Source organism: Oncorhynchus clarkii, chromosome 4 (assembly GCF_045791955.1).
Source record: "Oncorhynchus clarkii lewisi isolate Uvic-CL-2024 chromosome 4, UVic_Ocla_1.0, whole genome shotgun sequence".
Lineage (NCBI taxonomy): Eukaryota > Metazoa > Chordata > Actinopteri > Salmoniformes > Salmonidae > Oncorhynchus > Oncorhynchus clarkii.
The window spans coordinates 35,275,950-35,294,920 of NC_092150.1; the positions used below are offsets into that span (position 1 = coordinate 35,275,950).

The 18,971-nt window shown below is 47.4% G+C and overlaps 1 protein-coding gene across 2 annotated transcripts in view; it reads right to left on the reverse strand.

Moving 5' to 3' along the window:
- The window catches only part of LOC139406754 (trafficking protein particle complex subunit 8-like), an 86,359-nt gene that overhangs the window by 27,987 nt on the left and 39,401 nt on the right, over nt 1-18,971 (reverse strand). For both annotated transcript variants that reach the window (XM_071149755.1, XM_071149754.1), the window contains 16 exons: nt 18,799-18,952; nt 18,448-18,550; nt 17,667-17,932; nt 17,052-17,167; nt 16,394-16,544; nt 15,437-15,537; nt 15,127-15,232; nt 14,363-14,494; nt 13,682-13,906; nt 9,643-9,748; nt 7,663-7,857; nt 4,845-5,020; nt 4,520-4,594; nt 4,230-4,356; nt 3,692-3,849; nt 2,690-3,177 (listed from right to left, as the gene is read on the reverse strand). In XM_071149755.1, the coding sequence (XP_071005856.1) occupies nt 2,690-3,177; nt 3,692-3,849; nt 4,230-4,356; nt 4,520-4,594; nt 4,845-5,020; nt 7,663-7,857; nt 9,643-9,748; nt 13,682-13,906; nt 14,363-14,494; nt 15,127-15,232; nt 15,437-15,537; nt 16,394-16,544; nt 17,052-17,167; nt 17,667-17,932; nt 18,448-18,550; nt 18,799-18,952 (2,679 nt within the window). The remainder of the gene's footprint in view (nt 1-2,689; nt 3,178-3,691; nt 3,850-4,229; nt 4,357-4,519; nt 4,595-4,844; nt 5,021-7,662; nt 7,858-9,642; nt 9,749-13,681; nt 13,907-14,362; nt 14,495-15,126; nt 15,233-15,436; nt 15,538-16,393; nt 16,545-17,051; nt 17,168-17,666; nt 17,933-18,447; nt 18,551-18,798; nt 18,953-18,971) is intronic.

Here is an 18,971-nt window from a genome sequence, read left to right on the forward strand (position 1 = left end):
GCGGCAATTGTGAGAGACTTGTTTCTGGAAAGGTGGATTATTAAAAGTAGAAGCTTGAATTGTTTGGGCACAGACCTGGATAGTTAGAACTCTGCAGGCTCTTTCTGCAGTAGATTGCAACTCCGCCCCCTTTGGCAGTTCTATTTTGTCGGAAAATGTTGTAGTTAGGGATGGAAATTTCTAGAATTTTGGTGGCCTTCCTAAGCCAGGCTTCAGACACTGCTAGGGCATCCGGGTTGGCAGAGTGTGCTAAAGCAGTGGGAAAAAAAACTTAGGGAGGAGGCTTCTAATGTTAACATGCATGAAACCAATGCTTATACGGTTACTGAAGTCAACAAATGAGAGCGCCTGGGGAATGGGAGTGGAGCTAGGCGCTGCAGGGCCTGGATAAATCTCTACATCAACAGAAGAACAGAGGAGGAGTAGGATAAGGGTACGACTAAAGGCTATAAGAACTGGTCGTCTAGCGCGTTCGGAACAGAGAGTAAAAGGAGCCGGTTTCTGGGTGCGGAAGAATAGATTCAAGGCATAATGTACAGACAATGGTATGGTAGGATGTGAATACAGTGGAGGTAAACGTAGGTATTGAGTGACGATGAGAGAAGTTGTCTCTAGAGACACCATTTAAACCAGGAGGGGTAACCGAATGTGTGGGAGGTGGAACAAAAGGGCTAGCTAAGGCATATTGACCAGGGCTGGAGGCTCTACAGTGAAATAAGTCAATCACTAAACAAAACAGCAATGGACAAGGCATATTGACATTAGGGCGAGGCATGCGTAGCCGAGTTATCATAGGGACCAGTGAGTAGCTAGGCGAGCTGGAGACACGGCGATTCAGACAGCTAGCGGGCCGGGGCAAGCAGAAGAGCCTTAGGGGGACGTCGCGACTGAAGAGTCAGTTGTAGCCCCCGCGGATGGTTACGTCGGCAGACCAGTCGTGATGGATAGGCAGTAAAAGGGTCCAGGCCAATTGGCAAAATAGGTATTGTAGCCCAATTGGCAAAATAGGTATTGTAGCCCAAGAAATTGGCTGATGGATCTCTTCAGCTAACAGTCCTATATGCTCTAGACAGCTAGTGGGACGCGGCTAGCAGGCTAGCGGATGGGCCCTTCAGGGGCCGTTGCAACAGAGGAACCTGTTGAAACCCACTCGGGCGGATTTCGTCGGTAGACCAGTCGTGATGGATCAGCGGGGCTCTGTGTCGGCAGTAAAGGGGGTCCAGGCCAATTAGCAAAATAGGTATGGTAGCCCAAGTAGTGGCTGATGGACCTCTTCAGCTAGCCGGGAGATGGTTTTAGTACGAGGCTAGTTCCAGGCTAACTGGTGCTTGCATCGGGACAGAGACGTTAGCCAGGAGTAGCCACTCAGATAGCTAGCTACGATGATCCAGGTGAAAAGGTTCAGAGCTTGCGGTAGGAATCCAGAGACATGGAGATTTGGTGTAGAAAAAGCAGTCCGGTATGCTCTGGGTTGAATCTCGCTGTGCAGACTGGCAGGCGTTGACCGGGCTAAGGTTAGCTGATGACCGCTAGCAGTGGCTAACTGACTACTAGCTAGTTAGCTGGCTAGCTTCTGTTGGGGGTTCCGGTTCTAAAGCATAGAAAAACCGGGTTGTTGAAATGTTGTAATTGAGGTTTAAAATATACAAAATATGTACAAAGAAAAAAGATATATACATGGGTCACAACAAGACAAGGACGTCTGACAACAAGCAGTGAAATACACACCGGTATTGAAATTATACCTAATATGCTTCAGGCAGCGTTTAAGTTTGGCCAGGACTCTACTGCTTAATTACACCCACCACTCTAACAGAATATTTGCTCTAAAATGTGAAATTAAAACATTTCATTCAACTTGAAGCACTAGGTTGTAGTCATGCTTAATAAAAGAGACTCAAAATTACCACTGAAATAGACAAAAAAATGTTTTTTTAACTTAAATCATATTTTATAATTTAATACAATTGGAGAAGAGACACGATAAATCTCTTTCATGTTCCACTCCTTGGTTTGTGTATTAGTGAACAATCTTCAACTCTCCCTATGCCTCTCCCCTACCTGAATATAAAAAGCTACTTTCTCCCCTTAGGGCTTTCGTGTTACACTATTTGGCTTGTGCGATGTGTATTGACTAATGAGTGAATACCAGTCTTCTCTTCCTCCACCTGGTCTTAACTTGTGTAGTCTTGTGTGAAGACTTCAAACGTAGGCAACTTTTTTTTGAGGATTCTATCAGCTCCATTCAATCTTTTATAAAAAATTGTTTATAATGAGATAGTTTCTAGTTTCATGTCTTGCATCAGGAAGCTTCCCCAAGGTCCTACCTGCTCTCTCTTCTACCTGATTAACAGGCAGCTCTCTCCCATTTCTGGATGGCTGGATGTGCAATCACTCTGCCCTATCAGATTATGAAAGGTTGCTCTTTCGCTCTTGGATTCACTCCCCTGCTTCAATGGCTGGTCTAATGTGGCTTTCAGTACGCAGTGCGTATCATCTTTTTAAATTTTTTATTTATTTTACCCCTTTTTCTCCCCAGTTACGACAGAGCCTGGGCGCGAACCCAGAGTCTCTGGTGGCACAGCTGGCGCTGCAGCGCCCTTAACCACTGCGCCACCCGGGAGGCTCATACTTTGTTCTTGAATAACTCTCCCATACCTGATCTTGGCTTGTGTAGTGAATATCCTACCTGATCTTGCCTCCCTTCTCGGCGCTCTCGTAGTAGAACAGGAAGTGGATCTCGTGGACTCCTTCCTGGTCCGGTCCTCTCAGCCACATGGGCAGCTGGGTAGATTCTCCAGGCTTTAGTGTCCCCTCTCCTAGAGGGATCTCCGTTATCCCTTTACCCCCCGTACCCGCACCGGACACTCCTCCTCCCCTCAACCGTGTCCCAGACCCAAAGTCCCCCTCTGAAACCAGTGTCACCGCAGCAACAAACCCGGGCGTGGCGCCAGGGGGTGTGGCCAGGGTCTTGTAGGCGGAGCAGTTTTCAAAAGAGGTGGGGCTGAGGGGGGTGAGAGGTGTGGCTAAGGAGGAGCTTCCAAAGGTAAAAAAGTCTGGGTGCGTGGACGCCACCCGCAGGCCACACAGGGTAACGCGACTCATGTTACAGAACTCCACGTAAGCCTTTCTGATCTCACCACATAGCAGGGCAGTAGGGAACTGGAGGAAGAATACCTGGGGGGGGAATGGGAGAGCGAGGAAGAGGGGTGGGATAGTGATAGAGAAATGGGGACAGAGAGAGGTTAGTTAGTGTGTGACCAGTTACAGTGTAACAGCCCTTCTCAGGAGATTGGCAGATATATAAAGCAGTGATAGGGAGGGACTTGGCTGCCAGTCATTTGAATATAGACTAGTCTGAATCCATCCCATAATTACTCATATACTGCCCAGTTCAATCTAAATGGTAATACATCACAGAAATTGAAAAAGTAGATGGGAGAAATGGTAGATGAAATCTACCAGACCAATTCACATCGCTGGTATGAAACCATCAGTCATACAGGGAAAGAGGAGGGCAGACGGCAGAGGATAAAGGACGAGCCCTGAATCAAACATTTACCCCCTAGCCATTCCCGTGAATCTAAGAATTACTTCCACCAATCCAATCCTCTCAGATCTACAGAAGTGTCCAGTGAGTAGGGACCTAGAGATCAAGGGGCTAAGGGTTGATTTGGAATTGAGTGAATACCTCTAGCAGGGGCATGGGAGGGGTGATGGTGGGGTCAAGACGTCGGTCAGGACCGTGGCTGACTGAGGTCTTCTCCTCTTTGGTCTGGTTCAAACGCGGTCCCTGGATCTCTAGGTCCTGTCGACCACGAACTGATGTCCCCTCTGCCGCTGAGGGACCTGTTGAGAGGATCGCAACCGTCAGGTGAGAGGGACCAAAACAGGATTATAAACCAGGTGGTTCAAGCCCTGAATGCTGATTGGTTGAAAGCCGTGGTATATAGGATCCTATTCCTCGCGAATGACAGAAAATTACTATTTACTGGTCTAGTTATGTTTGTAACCAGTTTATAATAGCAATAAGGCACCTCGGGGGTTTCTGGTATACGGCCAATATACCACAGCTAAGGTCTGTATCCAGTCACTCCGTGTAAGCTGTGCTAAGTACAGCTCTTAGCCATGGTATATTGGCAATATACCACACACCCTCGGGCCTTATTGCTTAATTATAGTACTGGTTTCACTGTGCGTGTGTGACTGCATGACCATGTGTATGTTACCTTCGGTCTGTGAGGCTGCGGTGCTGTTGATAGTAGTGTCTCCAGTAGAGGAGGTGGAGGCCAGATTATAGACTAGACCCAGGATGTTGAGCTGACCTGTCTGGTGGGGCAGCAGCTTCAGACGAGCCTGAGGGAGGAGACAGAGAGGAATTAGACAGAAGAAATTGATAGAGAATTAAGAAGAAAAAGAAGAGACTGTGGGTCGGACATCGAGAAAAGTCAGAAAATTAGGGCGAGAGAGGAAACACAGCAACAAGAGAGAACTAGAGAATCATAAAAAGGCAGCTTACCAATTTAGTCTCCTCAGGGCTCAGGTAGAACTCTGGGATGACTTCTGTGGCAATGACATCATCTTTCTGTGAAGTCTGCAGCAAGAGGGATTGTAAAAAGTAGGTTAAATGAGCCGGCTGATGACATTTGCAGATATGACGAGCTGATTGAAGAATAGTTGGGTCATATTCAACAGGCACCAAACGAAAGAAAACAAACAAATTGTGATGGACTTATTCAATAAGAAAAAGGTATTTTTGTTTTTGCTACGATGTGTACTTATGAATACGACCCTGCTCTTACAGCACTGTAGCCTCAAAGACCAAAGGTAACACACACTCTTACCCTCGGAACGCTGGCCTCCTTCTCGTTGCTGATGGGCACAGCATCTCCGACCGAGTCTTCCTGCGGTTGCGGTCGATTGAAGTCTTTGAGTGTAAACTTCCAGAGCAGCGAGAGGTCAGAGAGAACCAGTGGAACCTTTAGAGGGTTCCGGAACACCACCTCAACTATGATGGGTTCTAGAGGGAGAGAGACAGAGAGAGAGAGCGAGCGACGAGGAGTGGGTAGAGCGAGCGGCGAGGGGAGGTTAGGGCGAGCGGAGGGTAGGGCGAGCGGAGGGTAGGGCGAGCGACCGGTAGGGCGAGCCACGAGGGGCGGGTAGGGCGAGCCACGAGGGGCGGGTAGGGCGAGCCACGCCGGGCGGGTAAGGCGAGCGACGCCGGGCGGGTAAGGCGAGCGGCGGGCAGGGCGGGCGAACGACGAGGGGCAGGGCGGCGAGCCACGAGGGGCATGGCGGCGAGGGGCAGGGCGGCGAGCGACGAGGCGCAGGGCGGCGAGCGACGAGGGGCAGGGCGGCGAGCGACGAGGGGCAGGGCGGCGAGCGACGAGGGGCAGGGCGGCGAGCGACGAGGGGCAGGGCGGCGAGCGGCAGGGCGGCGAGCGACGAGGGGCAGGGCGGCGAGGGGCAGGGCGGCGAGGGGCAGGGCGGCGAGGGGCAGGGCGGCGAGGGGCAGGGCGGCGAGCGACGAGGGGCAGGGCGGCGAGGGGCAGGGCGACGAGGGGCAGGGCGGCGAGCGACGAGGGGCAGGGCGGCGAGCGACGAGGGGCAGGGCGGCGAGGGGCAGTGCGGCGAGCGACGAGGGGCAGGGCGGCGAGCGACGAGGGGCAGGGCGGCGAGCGACGAGGGGCAGGGCGGCGAGCGACGAGGGGCAGGGCGGCGAGCGACGAGGGGCAGGGCGGCGAGCGACGAGGGGCAGGGCGGCGAGCGACGAGGGGCAGGGCGGCGAGCGACGAGGGGCAGGGCGGCGAGCGACGCGGGGCAGGGCGGCGAGCGACGAGGGGCAGGGCGGCGAGGGGCAGGGCGGCGAGGGGCAGGGCGGCGAGGGGCAGGGCGGCGAGGGGCAGGGCGGCGAGGGGCAGGGCGGCGAGGGGCAGGGCGGCGAGGGGCAGGGCGGCGAGCGGCGAGGGGCAGGGCGGCGAGCGACGAGGGGCAGGGCGGCGAGCGACGAGGGGCAGGGCGGCGAGCGACGAGGGGCAGGGCGGCGAGCGACGAGGGGCAGGGCGGCGAGCGACGAGGGGCAGGGCGGCGAGCGACGAGGGGCAGGGCGGCGAGCGACGAGGGGCAGGGCGGCGAGCGACGAGGGGCAGGGCGGCGAGCGACGAGGGGCAGGGCGGCGAGCGACGAGGGGCAGGGCGGCGAGCGACGAGGGGCAGGGCGGCGAGCGACGAGGGGCAGGGCGGCGAGCGACGAGGGGCAGGGCGGCGAGCGACGAGGGGCAGGGCGGCGAGCGACGAGGGGCAGGGCGGCGAGCGACGAGGGGCAGGGCGGCGAGCGACGAGGGGCAGGGCGGCGAGCGACGAGGGGCAGGGCGGCGAGCGACGAGGGGCAGGGCGGCGAGCGACGAGGGGCAGGGCGGCGAGCGACGAGGGGCAGGGCGGCGAGCGACGAGGGGCAGGGCGGCGAGCGACGAGGGGCAGGGCGGCGAGCGACGAGGGGCAGGGCGGCGAGCGACGAGGGACAGGGCGACGCCGGGCCGAGCGAGTGACGCCGAGCGAGCGACGAGAGGCAGAGAGAGGGAGGTCGCGGCGAAAGGAAGAGACGAGAGGAAGGGAGCAGGATGAGAACAGAGACAAACACAACTTATAAAATGCATTAAATTACTAAAAATTGTCAAACTACACAATATACCCCATCATGACAAAGGGAACTCAGGTTTTTTGTAATTTTTTGAGGTTTGAGACCGGAGTGCTGGAGTTGCATCTTCACAGCTGACTTTGAGACTTGTGTTTTGCGGGTACTATTTAATGAAGCTGCCAGTTGAGGACTTGAGGCATTTGTTTCTCAAACTAGACATCCAATATACTTGTCTTCTTTCTCAGATGTGTACCAGGCCTCCGTTCATTTCTCAGAACAAGAATAGACTGGCGAGTTTCAGAAGAAAGGTCTTTGTTTCTGGCCATCTTGAGCCTGTAATCGAACCCACAAATGCTGATGCTCCAGATACTCAACTAGTCTAAAGAAGGCCAGTTCTATTGCTCCTTTAAACAGAACAACAGTTTTCAGCTGTGCTAACATAATTGCAAAAGGGTTTTCTAACGATCAATTAGCCTTTTAAAATGATAAACTTGGATTAGCTAACACAACATGCCATTGGAACACAGGAGTGATGGTTGCTGATAATGGGCCTCTGTAGATATTCCATTATAAATCAGCCGTTTCCAGCTACAAGTCATTTACAACATTGTCTACACTGTATTTCTGATAAATTTAATGGACCAAAAATGTGCTTTTCTTTCAAAAAACAAGAACATTTCTAAATGATACCAAACTTTTGAACGATAGTGTACATTTGCAAAAAATTACAGAAAACTGTTTTTGCTTTGTCATTATGGGGTATTGTGTGTAGTAGATTGATGAGGGAAAAAATGTGTTAGAAGTCAATGTGTCTGATTACTTTCCGAAAGACACTGTGTGAGGATAGTGAATTCAATACTATTTATAACGTGCATGTGGTTGTAGGTGAAGGGTTGTGTGAGTGGGCTAACTATCAAGCTATCAGACATAGTTAAATAGAAGAAAGAGAGATGAGGGAGTGGGATAAGAAAAGAAAGCTGTGCTAAAAGGAGAAGGGATGAGAGACAGGAGTGCTAGTGTAGTTACCCTCCACAACAGCAAGCGGGAAGCGGAGGTTGTCCGTCTGACTGTTCAGGCAGCACTGGGTGGATTGAAACGTTGCTGGAACGACCCCACGTTTTGCGGCGGCAACCACCTGTTCCTCGAGGTCCTGCCACATGGCAGCTAGGTCCCGGTCAAACTCCTGGTCCAAGGACACGTGGGTGGCTGCCTGCTTCTCACCTGATTAATAAATCAATTACACAATCAATTAGGAAAGTAATAATTCGCCGATATGCATCAGTCCCTGGTTCAAATGTTTAAGATATGAGTGCATTGGTCAGTTGGACCACAAACCGATCCAAATGTAGCATGCATTGGTCAGGAAATAGATTAAAACGTTCCAAAATTGCCAAATCACAAAAATGTTTGGCTCAAATTTCTGATTTGCGTGCTGACCAATGAGGTCGGCCTATTACTGATCTGATACGTTTGTAAATTGGCTTCCGCAAAGCTGCTTTATAAGTTGAGAGACAACCAACGTAAATTTACTAGGTTACATTTATCAACTGCGCCGTTGAAAATTGTGTTTTGCCGGAATGAAAGTAGCCTATGCTACTGCCAGAGAAAACTTATCTGGCTATAGGTAGGCTCACATTCAACAACAAAAAACTCGGGGCTCACATTCAATTTTATTCTGATTGTTCAGGTTCACCATCAGCAATTGTTTTATGCAAAAAAAAAAATATATATATAGATTTATTTTTATTTTTAGATTTACAGTATAAAGTTAATAATTTCACAACATGGACAGCAGAAGAGCTCAGAGTCCGTCAAAACTATTAAGATTATGAGACGGTGAAAGTACATATATTTGATAAATATATAGCAGAACTTCGGATATGTCATAGCTAATTTAAAAATATAAATATTGATAAATTACACTTTTAAATCTACAAAAATGACTCAATCATGGCTGATTGTGATTTCAGATCAAAAGAAGAGAGAAGAGAGCAAAGAGCAAACATTGCCCCACCCCCCTAACTGATAGTAGTGTGGTAGATGCCCAGTTTCCCCCATGGCTCAGCTCAGAATCGCACCAAATCATTTCAAACTAAAACATATCGTTCCTGTATCATATCGGAGCCCATTTGTCTAGATGCGTATCAAATCGTCTTGAAAGTGAAAGACTCACATCCCTACGATCAATCGATCACAACCAATTAATTGATCTCAATCAGGTCATTATGGATCAAACCAGCACTGTGCAGTAGCACATATAATGCATAGTGAAATAATACAACTGAACAAGGACATTTTGGGCAAAATAATAAAATAAAAATGTCTATATGAGTTGGTTGGTGCAAAAGGGATACAAACATACACCATCTCTGGTGGCTCTGTTGTCACAGACAGTGTCAGGGGATAAATGACTCATCTAACTTCATGTTTATGTGACCTTCAGTCCTCAACACCAACACTCCCCACTTATGACACACACACACACGTATGTAACTGTATGCCACGTCTCAAATCGCACAGGACAATACCTCCTTTTGTGCTGAAAATGTGTTTTTGATTTGAAATATCTTCAGGCCATAGTAATCCTAAATTTAAAATCTAAGGACAGAAAGTATGGTAGGAAATTAAATGATTATGTTTTGTTTGGAGGGCCTGTTTAAATGAAGCAGCTGTAATCAGTGGACGGCAGGGAGGAACTTTCTTCAGCCAAGGCAGCCACACTTTGGCAATGTCTGAAACGGCACCCTATTCCCTACTTGGTCAAAAGATGTGCACTATATAGGGAGCCATTTGGGACTCAATATTTGGCTCCTCTGATATTCATTCAAAGTTTCACTCTAATGACGAAGATAGTCGCTTAGCAGCAGTGCGCAAACACGTCTTGTTTCAGTCTCAAAACGCATATTTAAGTTCACACACAATGCACTCGGTCTCACTGCAATTTTTTTGTAGCATGACATGTATGATTGGTGAGCAGAGCAGTGCTTGTGTTTGTCTCAGTCTTACCCTCTGCCAGGCGGCGTTCATGGCCGAAGTAGACCCTGGTGGCAGAGCTGTTGATGCAGGGTAGGGGCAGCTGGGGTAGCGCCACCTCACATGCCCCCGTAACATTCTGGAGGAAAAGGTAGAGAGCAAGGAGACACTTAACACGGTCTTGGAATGAGGTTACAGAAATTGGCCAGGCCAAAGTACACGGTAGGAGGGAACGACGACAAAAGAAACAGTTAAAGTTAATGTTACTTCTAAATATTAGTCTAGTATACAAATCAAGAAATGCCAGATTAGAGGATTCACATTTTCGTATTGACACAACTTAACACGGCTATCAGGCTCAAAAGAAATTTGCAATTTCACTAATGCAACACACTTAGTGTACACACACACAGTACCAGGACGACAACAGTATTGTGGCAAGGAAACAAAATACGAAGTGGATGTGACTTCTTTAGGAAAACAGCTCTAATATTAGGGGTGAACATAAGGCGGTACAAGCCGGTAATATTGGGGGTATGCCGTACCGGTAAAACATGAGCCCATCACAATAATTAAAGCAAAATGTCAAGTAAAATCTAGGCTATTACACCACTATCACTTCTGCATTTCAGATGCATGAAAAATTTGCGAACAGAGTAGAAAAAAGTTTGTATAGCTTACTCTCCAAAATATGATTTGATGAGAACATTGACATTTTGCCAAAACCAATACATTTTTGGGATGCATAAATAATGACAATTGCCAAATGTCGTGACAGTTTTTGGTGTTTTGTGTAACAGATGTCTCTTTCCATTCACCACTGTTTGGAGGCTGGAAATATGTTGCAAGTGAATTGAACGTGTGCAGGTAGCCTCGTAAAGAAAAACGTTGAAGTGATTGTTTGACAATGCGATGAAAACATGACTGGTTGTGTTAATTCCACAATAAAAGGTAACGCATTCAAAAAGTTAAATGACAAATCTTTACGACTAGGCCCACAGAGAACCTATTGAATTAATAGGGATTCTATACTGTATCCAATTCTATGATTAGGTCCATTTTTTGTTAAGGTATCTGTGACCAGATGCATATCTGCATTCCCAGTCATGTGAAATGCAAAGATTCGGCCTAACGAATTAATTTCATTCAATGATTTCCTCATATGAACTGTAACTCAGTCAAATCAATGAAACTGTTACATGTCACATTTATATTTTTGTTCAGTATAATTATAAGCAGTGGCGTAGCGCACACCCCCGCGGGGGACTTACGGTATTGAAAATCATACAGTCGGTATTTCAAAATATACGTATACCGGGGTATCACCCAAGCCTCGACCTAAGTGAATTTGAACAACCCTTAAATGGAACAGAATATGGAAAAATGTGACCTTGGCATAACAACGTAAACATTGAATATTTGTTCACAGGCTGCATTAAACACCAAGGAAACGTTTAACAATGAAATTGGCCCCAACTCCCAACTGTTCACTGTGTACCATAAAATCAGGCAGACACATTCCTTGGTAATTATGTTGGAGTGCCCTGCAGTTAAATGCTTCTGGGACAAAGTTACAAAATTAATTTAGAAGTGCATGAATGTAAACATTGCTTAATGATAGCATTGCGATCTACATTGTTGGTTAGGGGCTCGTACGTAAGCATTTCACTGTAAGGAATAACTGTTGTATTCGGCGCGTGTGACTAATACAATGTGATTTGAGCTCCTTGAATCTGACTGCTGGCAGGCAGCACTGTTGCAAAAAATATGCTGGCTCTTAGACGGCAATCAACTCACGCTTCCCAACTCGACAGTGGTTACAGTTACTGTTAGAAGTTCTAACATTTTAATTATCTACAGCGAGAATGAATGGTGCTAGTCAACTACGGTATACTTGGCACTGAATAAAGAAAGAATAATCTCAGCTAAAGTCCAACACCAACAAATAAACAATCTATGAAGTCCAACAGATACACTGCACACACACACACACACAGCACTCCAAATGTTATTACGTTACGTTGCCTTATTCTAAGAAAAATGTTTGTCCTCATCTATCTACACACAATACCACATAATGACAGTGATAACAGGTAGTAAAAAAAACAACCAGAAAAACCTTGTTTACATAAGTATTCAGACCCTTTGCTATGAGACTCGAAATTGAGCTCAGGTGCATCCAGTTTCCATTGATCATCCTTGAGATGTTTCTACAACTTGATTGGAGTTCACCTGTAGTCAAATCAATTGATACATACCAGGCACATACCTGCCTATATTAGGTCCCACAGTTGAGCAAAAACCAAGCCACGAGGTTGAAGGAATTGTCTGTAGAGCTCCGAGACAAGGTTGTGTCAAGGCACAGATCTGGAGAATGGTACCAAAACATTTCTGCAGCATTGAAGGTCCTCAAAAACACAGTGCCCTCCGTCATTCTTAAATGGAAGAAGTTTGGAACTACCAAGACTCTTCCTATAGCTGACCGCCCAGCCAAACTGAGCAATCGGAGGAAAAGGGCTTGGGTCAGGGAGGTGACCAAGAACCCGATGGTCACTCTTGACAGGGCTCCAGAGTTCCTCTGTGGATATGGGAGAACCTTAGAGAAGGACAACAATCTCTGCAGCAATCCACAAATCAGGCCTTTATGGTAGACTGGTCAGACGGAAGCCACTCAGTAAAAGGCACATGACAGCCCACTTGGAGTTTGCCAAAAGCCTCCAAAGGACTCAGACCATGAGAAACAAGATTCTCTGGTCTGATGAAACCAAGATTGAACTCTTTGGCCTGAATGCCAAGTGTCACGTCTGGAAGAAACCTGGCCCAATCCCTACGGTGAAGCATGGTGGTGGCAGCATCATGCTGTGGGGATGTTTTTCAGCGGCAGGGACTGGGAGACTAGTCAGGATCGAGGGAAAGATGAACGGAGCAAAGTACAGCGAGATCCTTGATAAAAATTCTCCAGAGCACTCAGGACCTCAGACTGGGGTGAAGGTTCACCGTCCAACAGAACAATGACCCTAAGCACACAGCCAAGCTTGTATCATCATATGCAAGAAGACTTGAGGCTATAATCGCTACCAAAAGGTCCTTCAACAATGTACTGAGTAAAGGGTTGAGGGGGGGTAAAGATATGGATGGGGTGCAGGTGGTTGGACAGAGACCAGTTGGGCTGGGTGAAATTGGGAGTATAGGCCACCTGAAAATCCTGTGTGATCAACATGATAATTTTTCTGTATGAATTTCTTACTTTAGTACATTTTTGAGTGAAAGCCCATGTTAAATATACTTAATAAACACAGAGTGTACAAAACATTAAGGACACCTTCCTAATATTGAGTTGCACCCGCCCCTTTTGCCCTCAGAACAGCCTGAATTCATCAGGGCATGGACTCTACAAGCTGTTGAAAGCGTTCCACAGGGATGCTGGCCCATGTTGACTCCAATGCTGCCCACAGTTGTGTCAAGTTGGCTGGATGTCCTTTGGGTGGTGAACCATGCTTGATACATATGGGAAAAACCCAGCAGCATTGCAGTTCTTTACACAAACCGGCACACTTGGCACCTACTACCATACCCAATTCAAAGGCACGTAAATGTTGTGTCTTGCCCATTCACCCTCTGAATGGCACACACCCACAACCCATGTCTCAATTGTCACAAGGTTTAAAAATCCTTCTTTAACCTGTCTCCTCCCCTTCACCTACATTGAATGAAGTGACATCAGTAATCGATCATGGATTCACCTGGTCAGTCTATGTCATGGAAATAGGTGTCCTTAATGTTTTGTACACAGTGTATGAATATTGTACCTGTACACGATGCAACACTAGGACAGCCTGTGTCATTCCAGAGTCTATCACACATGGCCTTGTTCAGGGGTATAGAGATACTCTAAGGAAGGCTTCCTGAGCCTCCCTGTGGTAGGCTGTATTAAGGTAATATTGAGGCTATGTATAGGTTGTGTTGTAATCTTGTTTTCTTGACTCCCTGCTGTGGGGTTGTAATAATGTGCTAACGTTGTGGAAAGGTTGTTTTAAGGTTGTGAAAGGATTTTATTAACATTGTGTGTTACCTTGTAGACGTAGAGGTATTCCCGGAGGAAGGCTCCCTGCTGTGTGGAGGTCTGCTGGCTGTCATTGGTGAGGATGTGTCTGAAAGCTGTGACAGCGTTCTCTGGTTGGCGCAGGGTGAAGGACTGGCGGCCAATAGTGAAGTTGATATGGTCCTCAGCCAGGGACCAGCCTTTACCCTTATACACCTGCATGGCCTGGCAGTAACACCGCAACGCATGGCGCTTCTACAGGGAGGGAGAGAGAGAGGGGAAGACACAGAATGGTATAGAGAAACAGCAGAAGGCAAGAGGAAGACCGAAGAAAGCGGAGGGGAAGATAATGACAGAGAGAGAGAAAACAATCAACACGCTCCATCAAGAGTTCTGAAATGGAATGCTCTAACAACTCTAGAACTTTGAAGATGGCAGGCCTCCCGCTCAAACGGGGCTTCAGAAGGACAGAAACCATATTACACGTCTGACCCACCAGTAGAATCACTCCTGTCTCACCACATTCTGTTTTTAAAAGGCCTCATTGGTCACATTCTGCTTTTAAAATGGCCTGATTGGTGTTTACACACCCACAATTCCTCTTTACCAGGAATTTATATACCCAAGTACATGGTACCTCCCTGTTTCACCCTCTTCAGTTGCATGTCTACAGAACAAAGCCTAACTTTAGCCTGTTTCAGTCCCACTCACCTGCCCTGCCTTGCTGAAGCGGTGTCCTGCCAGGATCATGTGGAAGGCAAACTTCCTGACCATGGGGTTCCGCATGTTAATGAAACAGTGGGCTGCCTGCTCCAATAGGAGGGCAGAACGCAGGTCAGAGTCCTGGGAGGGAGATAGACCGGGTTATACAAGTTAGCTAATACCTTGGACATGCCACACAACATTTTAATTTAACTTTTAATTACAGGTTAGTCTAAATCTGGTTTGCAAGAGAAACCTGTTCAAGACAGCAGTAACATTACAAAAGTTTCACACATAAATAGAAGCTACATGTAACCGTGATTTGTCTGCTACAGAATTACACAGATCCAGAGGTTAATCGACAGTGTAAAAACAAAGAACCTGATACAATGATAAATCAGAAGTAGCGTCTAGAGCCTGATCAATGTTTATTTGGGTCCAATACCGATTCTTTGGGGGGGACAAACACTTATCGATACTGTTTTACAGCAAGGAAATTAAATCATTATTCCACAATGAATTGTCATAAATTGCCATCCAACTGAGCAATTGTCTAAGAAAAATGCTTCAAATGTTGCATTCTTACATTGTGACAATAATGACATGAGAATGGCCGCAAGTGTTCAGATAAGCATGAGACTTTTTCCCATCCCATTTACTGATTATCGGTGGAATTATCGGCGAATAACGATATAGCGTTAGAAGACCAATATCAGCCGATAATATTGGTGACCTGATATATCGGTCTTGCTCTAGTGGAGTCTTCCTCTCACCTCACTGGTCATCTTGATGAGGAGGGTAGCAGCATCAGAGTACTTGGCCTGACTCTTCAGTACCTCAGCACTGAGCAGAGCACAACGTTCAGCTAGAACCATGTTCCTGTATGGGGGAAAAGACTTTCATAAAACATTCTTACACACACCACCACAGGGGTGAGAGAGCCTATTGTAGTTTTGTGGCTTGGTGGCGGCTTTTCAGCTACGAGGTTGGTTATTTTAGCTTAGTGGGCATTGTTAGACAATGTGACAACACATGAAAGTGTGTGTGTGTGTGTGTGTGTGTGTGTGTGTGTTAATGTCGTACTTGGACACATCTCTGTAGGTCTGTATTGCCGTGTCCATGTAGTGTGCTGGATATGGCCTTGGAGCTCCAACTTGAAGAAACGCAGACACTGCTGCCATCTCCTATAGACAGAGAGATGAGTGAGGGATGGATGCATAGAGAGAGACAGAGAGAGAGAGAGAGAGAGGGGGGGGAGATCAGGGGAAAGATATGAATGAGAGAGAGGAGAAAGAGAGCAGAGTATGAGAGAGGGGCAGCAAAAGAAGAGAAAGATAATCATTTCAAATATATCCATACAACCATCAGTGTTGAGTGTTATAAATGGTGGGTGTGTTGAGGCTAGGTATCAGACACGTGAAGGGTGGTCACGGTTCAAGACCATCGGCCTGCCATTAATATTCTGGCTACACAAACACACACCTGTCTGCCATTAATATTCCGGTGGCCCAAAAAGCCATGAGGCGTGGCAGCATCCTTAAAACCGCAGGATGCTAGGATGGGCAGCAGAGGGCAGGGAGATCAATACGGTGTGTGTGGCCATTTTCCAATATCCTTCAGTGTTGTATATCTGTCTAGGGAAAGTAAGATTACGATGTTGCCACGATGCTTTCTTCAGATGTGCACCGGTGACGCCACCTCTAGGTCCGTCTCTGTGCCTTCAATTATGCAAATGACAGACTTTGTTCTATATGTTCCATGACTCCTCTGAACATTCTACAGGAAAAACTCCACATTTATATTCTTTCTAGTCTGCTGTGGTAGATACGTACTGCTCAGGTCTCCAAGAGTACAACAAAAACATGTTTTGCTGACGTCATTCAGAGGTGTAGGGTGTATTGATGTGCGTGTGCTCAGTCTCAGTACTGCTGATGTGCTGCTGCTGCCGCACATGTATGCATGCGTGTGTTCACGCGATATGTGCCTTCGCTTTGAGAGTGTGTGTGTTCTCTTTCCATCAGTGTACGTGCGTGTTCTCACCAGTGCCCCAGCGGCATAGAGCATGGCCTGGTCAGAGAGGAAATCCTTCTTGGCCGTGTGGTAGCAGCTGTACGCCAGGTCATAGAGCTGAACCAGGAAACAAAGGTCAGCCATCTTCCTGATCTGCAGCTCAGGGGCTTCTGGGGGATAGCTAATGACATCACACAGGAAAGAGAGCAAAGGTCAGACAGCTCAGGAGATACCGAGGCGGAGGTGTTAGCAAACTGCCATCCAGAACCATTCTGAAGTTGCCTCACCAAATGGCAGCCTAGTGTTCTCTATTTAGTGTGCTACTTTTGACCAGGGCCCATAGGCTGATGGCAAACCCCCATCCAGAACAATTCAATATGCAAACTGTACACTGCTTTGGGTGAAAGCCTAGAGCTAATTTCTGATGAGTTCGACCTCTCTCCATCCTGTCCTTCGGCACCTCTGATCAGACACGTGGATGGTTGAACACAGTAAATGTGTGATTGTGTGCATACCGTATGTACCAGACAGTGTGATCTAAGGCGTGATCTGTTAATAATGAGAGAACTCTGCCTTCCTTTACAAACACTATTCAGTAAGCAGTGTGATAGTAAGTGCTAAGACCAAAGCTAACTGGACAATCTCCTTGCTAATGGTGATATGATGGTGATGAAGGGGATGTACTTACAGGAGGCCAGAAGTGTTCTTCAGTTCAGCGATACTCTTCTCTGGAACTTTCCCTCCTCCAAACCACTTCTTAGTGGCAGAGAAAAGAGAGCGACTCAAGCCTTTCCTGGAGACCAGCTACAGAGGGAGGGATGAAGAGCGGGAGAGGTGGAGGGTGAGAAAAGGAATGAGTTCAGATCATTAGGAGGCCAACGGTCATATCATTGATCATGTCCATCAATCCCTCCCTCCAAGATTTCACAGCTTTTTTTGGGAGTGATATTTGCAGGAAAAATAGCTTCATTTTTGCATAGCAATCTGCGATGGTTTTGTCCAATTTTTCCTTTTTTGTAGTGCAGTAACTTGACAGTTTTATGCTGTAATATTGAAGTGTTTTATGCAGTTATTGATCAAATTTGAAATTCCTCGCATAACATGCAGGGAATTGGCAATTTTGCAAAATAAAATAAATAATGCAATAGCGGAAGGACTGATGAATCAATATCTGACAGGAAGTTGATGTGGCAGCAGTCACGGGACAATTAGCAATAAACGTGTCAATATAAGAACAACACAGTGGCAATATTATATTACCGGATCATGAGCCGTCATGGTCATTGTGCATGCGTCTCTCTACCTGGTCATTGAGCTGTCTGATGTTCTTCTCTATGTGAGGCAGTAGTCCCCTGAAGGTAAACTCCTGGATGAACAGTCTGATGCGGTCGTGGTCGTTCAGCGTGAGGCACGCCCCATGGCTGGTGGCCGCTGCCACTCCCGTGGCGAGGGGCGGTGGCTTGGTTTCCACGGCGACGGCCCTGAGAGCGTCGAGGCTACCGGGCGTGTCACTGGGTGTATCCAGCTGGAGGGGATGGGTGTTGTCCAGACTGTTGACCAAGACTCCATCTGATGAACGACACACAATGTCATATCAACAATGTGAAGGCGTGTGGCCAGACTGTTGGTGATTCCGTCGGGGTAAACAACAACAAAGCAACAAAACAAAGTACATTAAGCACATGATGGATGTGCGTCAAGAATGTTGGGAAACTCAATTATCAAACAAATCATCAACACCATGTTGTCAACCCAGGCAGGCTTCAGATCGATTAGTAAAGAGCATAGAGTATATCTGAATTAAATAAGTCAACTGAACTAGAGTGGTGTCTTTATTTATGCCGTCAATCTTTCAGTAGAGTGAGAGGAAGGAATCAGATACACAACAGGTGTAAAAGAGGCTTCAACTATACAAATGTGTATTTTACACGTTTGAAATATATTTTTCCCAACCACCTTGGAGTTGCTGAGCGCCGAGCTCTTTTCAGCTGAGCCACGAGTACGCGTAGACGCAGTCGGATTGAGGAGTGGCCGACGACATGGAAATCTTCAGCTCCCGAGTACTGCTAAGTGGCTACGCTCACCTTTCTCTTCCGAGTCGTGTCCATCCACCTCGGATGTTCCACCTACGTTGTTCTCTACAGCCGTGTTGTTCACCACTACAGGGGCTGGATCCTCATACTGATCCTGGAACAGCCATGAGCAAACACAAAAAGATGAGTCATGTCTAATAGGCACGCAATGGAAGAAAATATTCAGAAACAGAGTAAAACAGGAAGGCGCTAAGCTGAACTTGTCCAATAATCAACGTTCATTTTCTTTTTCCGTCGCAAAACAATGTGTCCTAATGAACCCGACAATGGTACTGTCGGTTGTATGCTACTGTACATTAGCAAGTAGATACTTGGAACACTTAGTCTGGGCCCCAACTGTACCTGGCTTTGCAGGCTACTCTTGTGAAGGTACTGGCTCCATGGGTCTGGGATCTGTTCGTCTGCTCCCGCTGCCGCCGTACGAGAGTTGACCTTCAACAGGTAACAACCCTGAGCACCATACCTCTGCTTCATATCCTCATACACAGAGTCAGCCCTGTGAGAGGGGGAGAGAG